This window comes from Salmo trutta, chromosome 33 (genome assembly GCF_901001165.1).
Source record: "Salmo trutta chromosome 33, fSalTru1.1, whole genome shotgun sequence".
Classification (NCBI taxonomy): Eukaryota; Metazoa; Chordata; class Actinopteri; order Salmoniformes; family Salmonidae; genus Salmo; species Salmo trutta.
In genome coordinates this window covers 34493511-34500789 of record NC_042989.1, presented here as the reverse complement: position 1 = coordinate 34500789, position 7279 = coordinate 34493511, and the positions used below count along the sequence as shown (strand labels likewise).

General features: G+C 40.4%; 1 protein-coding gene across 1 annotated transcript in view; it reads left to right on the top strand.

Moving 5' to 3' along the window:
• Positions 1-1928: 1928 nt before the first annotated feature.
• LOC115172883 (transcription cofactor vestigial-like protein 2) overlaps positions 1929-7279 on the top strand; it is a 13215-nt gene continuing 7864 nt past the window's right edge. The window contains exons 1-2 of the mRNA XM_029730714.1: positions 1929-2246; positions 7238-7279. The exon at positions 7238-7279 is cut by the window's right edge and continues 286 nt beyond it. Coding sequence (XP_029586574.1) covers positions 2178-2246; positions 7238-7279 — 111 coding nt within the window. The 5' untranslated portion in view covers positions 1929-2177. The remainder of the gene's footprint in view (positions 2247-7237) is intronic.

Genomic DNA, 7279 nt, shown 5'->3' with positions numbered 1-7279 from the left:
GCCACATTTCTCCTTTAAACTGTAAAAGTGCCACATTTGTCCTTTAAACTGTAAAAGTGCCACATTTCTCCTTTAAACTGTTAAAGTGCCACATTTCTTCTTTAAACTGTTACAGTGCCACATTGTTCCTTTAAACTGTTAAAGGGTCACATTTCAGACAGGACATCTAACCCATCAAACCTGGACAGAATCAAGCCAGAATAAAACCTGAGTGGTTTAGGTGGTAGGGTAAATTGATTAATGCTTTTCTTTTGTTATTAATTCTCAAACCATACTATGACAGATGACATGGTATGTGAGGAAAGGGCCTTGTTTGTTTAACTGATGGGTGATAATTTGTCATGGAATTGTGTAGTCTTTTTTTCCTGGTGTTGGTATTGCCAGTGTGTGTTCCTTTAAGTTGACACAAATGTGTCATTCTGAGAATTCCATCATCTCGCTCTGATGTCCTCAGACTTTACTTGACAACCCCATGGATGTTGGGATGTAAGGCCATCATAACGCCTTAATTCATATGGAATACACCTTTGGAAGGTTGACAGGAAGCCACTTGCTTGTTAAATTACTCTGATACCTCTACTACTGTAACTGTGTACAGTACATTATGAATGTGATTCTCCTGTAGGCCTATTGGCCTACGTGTAACCCTGGGATAGTTCATTTAGGGGTACGAGCGGAGCACGTGTCCCACCAACTAAACTCTGCTGTGGCACAAGACACATTACATAATGGAAAATGGAAAGCATTGATGGAAAAGTAGATTGTTTGATAATAATAGATAACCTTTACAATATTTAAACAATTACTGTACAAATGATACCAGGTCTACACTTCTTAGTACAATTCTGATCTTAAATGGACAATCTGGGATTCAAACAACAACACAAAAGCCACCCGGACACTTTTTTTTAGTAAACAGCTGGAATGGGGCTGGAAAAATGTAACGACTCTGAAATGTATAGATGGAGCTATGGAAGCAAGGACTGACCATCCATGAGATCAACATTATAGTTCCTAAACAGGTTAGGCTATAGGCCTGTTATAGGCATACCTTACAATGCATACACTGAGTGTACACAACATTGAGAAAACCTGCGCTTTTCATGACATAGACTGACCAGGTGAATCCAGGTGAAAGCTATGATCCCTTATTGATGTCACTTGTTAAATCCACTTCAATCAGTGTCGATGAAGGGGAGGAGACAGGTTAAAGAAGGATGTTTAAGCCATGAGACAATTGAGACATGGATTGTGTATGTGTGCCATTCAGAGGGTGAATGGGCAAGACAAAATATTTAAGTGCCTTTGAACGTGGAAGTAGGTGTCAGGCGCACCGGTTTGTGTCAAAAACTGCAACACTGCTCGACACTAACCTGTGTGCATCACGAATGGTACACCACCCAAAGGACATCCAGCCAACGTGACACAACTGTGGGAAGCATTGCATTTACATTTTAGTCATTTAGCAGACACTCTTATCCAGAGCAATTTACAGTAGTGAATGCATACATTTCATACATTTTTTTCTCCACACTGGTCCCCCATGGGAATTGAACCCACAACCCTGGCGTTGCAAGCACCATGCTCTACCAACTGAGCCACACAGGACCACATGGTGGTGACATGGGCCAGGATCCCTGTGGAATGCTTATGACACTTTGTAGAATCCATTCACTGATGAATTGAGGCTGTTCTGATGGCAAAAGAGGGGTGCAACTCAATAAATATTAGGAAGGTGTTCCTAATGTTTGATATACTCAGTGTATACACAATATAGCCTATTGTCCCGTATACAGTATAATGATGTAATATGTAAACACATTACAAATCCAAGCATTTATTTTAGGACGGAGCCGCTACTGGGTGGGTGGGGTCGAGATGTACAGGACACTCTTGTGTCTGTTTTGTTCTATAAACCTCTCTCAGCACAATCTGAGAGCACAGCTGTTGTTGCGTGCAGCAGTGGAGAGCGCGCTCTGGGGTGATGTCAAGCCTCGTGCTGCTTGCTGCGCGTTGCCACTGACCGATCTGGAGCGCCTTGCACAGTTCGTTACATTGCTGCTAGCGAGCGGAATGTTGTCTCTCTGTCACAACGTTGGTTTCCATACGACAACGCTACACTTCCCTTCCCTGGCCCGAGAGGACACCGTGCCATTACCATTAGTTGTTTGGATGTTATGTACCCAGTCCATGGACATTACGCACCGTACGCGCCAGCCACTCCCGGGTTCATCAACAACTTCCAGGTAAGGAGGCGCTGTGGAAAAGGTTTCCAGTTAATGAATTAAATGCGCGAGAAAAACTTTGCATTGTGAGAATACTTTTGGGCAACGATTTACTTTGACTACATATCCATAAAGCATTTATTACACATCTATAAGCATTTCATGAACATATCATAACAGGTCGACAACCGCATTATTAAAGGTTCATTAAATATATCCTGTCATGCTATGCAAGAGCTCATATTTAGGTATAGATGCATACAGGGCGGTAACCAGGGTCTGAGTTTTAGTGACGTCTGGACGGGGGATCCACACCCAATAACTGTTAAGAGAGTTTAAGCTAATTTACTGAAATTTAAAAACTCTAAAATGCTATTTGAAGAACAGCAAAAACAAGCAAAAATGACCCCAGACATTATTATCACATTGGTTGCTATAGCTTCATTACCTCAGTATCTACAAACACATAGCCTTTTAGCTATATAATTAACCGCTAAACATTAACTCACGTTGTAACCTGGATTAAAAACTATAATTTAATACTGACAGAGGGTTCTGTTAGCAGAAAAGTTATCTTACTAACAAAAAGTAAACACAGTAGTTTTTTTTTTGTGTGTGCAGTTTTACAGCTCATTTCCTGCAATTCTAAACGTTTTGCCACAGGGTGGGGATACATTGTTGCCGTTTGAAAGCTAATTTCTTGCAATTCTACACATTTCACTATGACCTATGCCATGTTAGTATGATATCTGACTGAGAGTGACTAAAACAATCAATGGGGGCCCTCTGGAGGTCAGGGACCCTGAGTAATTCTTACATGATTACTAGACGTTTAGATAGCTGGCTAGACTAACTAGACTAATTTACCAATCTACAAATGTTTAACTAACATGGGCTAGTTGAGTGACGGTCAGTGAGTACACCAGTAAATAGAGTTTTTTTTTGTTATAATATATATACAGATCCTTCAGAAAGTATACACACCCCTTGACTTTTTCCACATTTTGTTGTGTTACAGCCTGAATTAAAAATTGATTAAATTGAGATTTTTTTGTCACTGGCCTACACACAATACCCCATAATGTCAAAGTGGAATGACGTTTTTTATTTGAAAATGAAAAGCTGAAATGTCTTGAGTCAATAAGTATTCAGCCCCTTTGTTATGGCAAACTTAAATAAGTGATAGGAGAAAACTGAGGATGGATAAACGACATCGTAGTTACTCCACAATACTAACCTGATTGACAGAGTGAAAAGAAGGAAGCCTGTATATACAAATACAAATATATAATACAAATATTCCGAAACATGCATCCTGTTTGTAACAAGGCACTAAAATAATACTGCAAAGAAATGTGGCAAAGCAATTCACTTTTTGCCCTGAATACAAAGTATTATGTTTGGGGCAAATCCAATACACACATTACTGAGAACCACTCTTTTGAAGCATAGTGGTGGCTGCATTATATGATGGGCATTCTTGTCATTGTTAAGGACTTGGGAGTTTTTCAGGATAAAAATAAACTTAATGGAGCTAAGCACAGGAAAAATCCTAGCGAAAAACCTGGTTCAGTCACTTGGAGATTAATTCACCTTTCAGCAGGACAATAACCTAAAACACAAGGCCAAATCTACACAGGAGTTGCTTAGCAAGAAGAGAGTGAATGTTCCTGAGTTTTGTCTTAAATCTACTTGAGAATCTATGGCAAGACTTGAAAATGGTTGTCTAGCAACAATCAACAACCAATTTGACAGAGATTGAAGAATTTTGAAAATAATCATCGGCAAATGTTGCATCATCCAGGTGTGGAAAGCTCTTAGAGATTTACTCAGAAAGACTCACAGCTGTAATAACTGTCAAAGGTGCTTCTACAAAGTATTGACTCAGGGGTGATAATACTTATGTCAATGAGATATTTCTATATTTAATTTTGGCAAAAATGTCTGAAAACATGTTTTCACTTTGTCATTAAGGGGTATTGTGTGTAGATGGGTGAGATAAAAAAAAAAAAGATTTAATCCATTTTGAATTCAGGCTGTAAGACAACACAATATGGAGTAAGTTAAGAGGTAGGAATGAAGGAACTGTATATATGCATCATAATGATGACAGCGTAGTGTCTTCATAATGGCTGTTCTCAAAAGTGTACTTCTTCCAAAGCAGGGTTAGTGAATTTGCCAAAAGGCCAAACCACATTTGGAGAATTATGCTGATATATAGCCTGTACCAGCCCCATTTCTCCCACAGACCAGTATAGGCCCGGGACTTACCTTCTTCTACTCACTGAGGTCAAATGTGCATGAAGATCCCCACAATGGGAATTCATACATAAACTTTGAATGTTGGGGTTATAGATCAGAGTGGCAATATGCACAGTTAATTACCACGAAGTGCTTAGCTATAAATGCTTTATGATTAGGAACAAATATTTCACTTGACTTTGACTGCATAGAATTCGTACATAAACCTTTTATGTTATAGATCAGTATGACCAACTTAGGCCTAATTGTGATGTGGAAAAGGACTGTTAATGAGTGATGAAATAGTTATGATATGATCCTCAACTACAAAATTTGATCCGTTCAAATCTACCCTGAGGATTCAACCATGTGAGAATCTTCAGGTGACATTACCCTCAGTGAGATGAAGATGGTAAGTCACGGGTCTGCAGTATGCACCGGTCTGTGGTGGGAAATGGGTCTAGTAAAGGCTATATACACTACATGACAAAAAGTATGTGGACACCTGCTCATTGGGCATAAATATGTAGACGGTTCCCCCTTTGCTGCTATAACAGCCTCCACTCTTCTGGGAAGGCTTTCCACTAGATGATGGAACATTGCTTCGGGAACTTGCTTCCATTCAGCCACAAGAGTATTAGTGAGGTCGGGCACTGATGTTGGGTGATTAGGCCTGGCTCGCAATCGGTGTTCCTATTCATCCCAAAGGTATTCGATGAGGTTGAGGTCAGGGCTCTGCGCAGGCCAGTCAAGTTCTTCCACAACGATCTCGACAAACGATTTCTGTATGGACCTCGCTTTGTGCACGGGAGCATTGTCATGCTAAAACAGGAAAGGGCCTTCCCCAAACTGTTGCCACATAGTTGGAAGCACAAAATGGTCTAGAATGTAATTGTATGCTGTAGCGTTAAGATTTCCCTTCACTGGAACTAAGGGGCCTAGCCCAGACCATGAAAAACAGCACCAGACAATTATTCCTCATCCACCAAACTTTACAGTTGGCACTATGCATTAGGGCAGGTAGCATTCTCCTGGCATCCGCCAAACCTATATTAGTCTGTCGGAATGCCAGATGGTGAAGTGTGATTCCTCACTCCGGAGAACGCGTTTCCACTACCCCAGAGTCCAAAGGCTGCGAGCTTTACACCACTCCAGCCGACGCTTGGCATTGCGCATGGTGATCTTAAGCTTGTGTGCGGCTGCTCGGCCATGGAAACCCATTTCATGAAGCCCCTGACAAACAGTTATTGTGCTGACATTGCTTCCAGAGGCAGTTTGGAACTCGGTAGTGAGTGTTGCAACTGAGGACATTTGGCGGTTCCGTTCTGTGAGCTTGTGTGGCCTACTACCTCGTAGTTGAGCCGTTGTTGCTCCTAGACGTTTCCACTTCACAATAACAGCACTTACAGTTGACCGGGGCAGCTTTAGCAGGGCATAAATTTGACAAACTGACTTGTTGGAAAGGTGGCATCCTATGGATGGTGCCACGTTGAAAGTCACTGAACTTTTCAGTAAGGCAATTATACTGCCAATGTTTGTCTATGCAGATTGCCTGGCTGTGTGCTCAATTTTATACAACTGTCAGCAACGGATGTGGCTGAAATAGCAGAATCCACTAATTTGACGGGGTGACCACATACTTTTGTAAGTATAGTGTATCAGCATAATTTTCCAAACATGGTTTGGTCTTTTGGCACTAACCCTGGTATGACAGAATCACACTTTTAAGAACAACCATAATGATGACACTATGCTGTCATTGTAATAATGCATCTATTAAGATAACTAAATATGAGCTCTTGTAAATATGAGCTCTTGTATATATGAGCTCTTGTAAATATGAGCTCTTGTAAATATTAGCTCTTGTAAATATGAGCTCTTGTATATATGAGCTCTTGTAAATATGAGCTCTTGTAAATATTAGCTCTTGTAAATATGAGCTCTTGTATATATGAGCTCTTGTAAATATGAGCTCTTGTAAATATTAGCTCTTGTAAATATGAGCTTTTGTAAATATTAGCTCTTGTAAATATGAGCTCTTGTAAATATGAGCTCTTGTAAATATGAGCTCTTGTAAATATGAGCTCTTGTAAATATGAGCTCTTGTAAATATGAGCTCTTGTATATATGAGCTCTTGTAAATTGTAAATATGAGCTCTTCTATAGCATGCCATGAATGCTCTATAGATCTGCTCTGGATATATTTCATGAACCTTTAATAATCAAGTTAGGACCTGTTATAACGCGCTCATGAAATGCTTGTAGCTGTGTAATGAATGCGTTATGGGTATGTACTCAAAGGAAATCGTTACAGATTTGTATTTTTTTTTATTGTTGTTGTAAAGCAACCTATTTGGTTGTTTTGGCGACACAAAATGTTGACTCTATGGACAGCTTATTAACGAGGTCTATTAGAAGCCAAATGTATTCCACATACAGTGCTCTGTTTCTCAATGTTCCATTATCAAAGTTAAGGATTACATTTCTGTTATGACTCAGCATTTTTGCTGTTTGGCAATTGGAAGACACTGATTTTGTTTGAATAGTTGTGGAAAAAACAGTGTCATGATCACAGGACTATTAGTCAATGCCCACACACACACACACACACACACACACACACACACACACACACACACACACACACACACACACACACACACACACACACACACACACACACACACACACACACACACACATGCACACACATACACAAACACACACACGTCTTATGTCACCCCACCTCGCCCCCCTCCCTCCCCCTTCAGGCACCAGTCGGTCTGAGGAGCACCTCTCCTCGCCACAGAGAC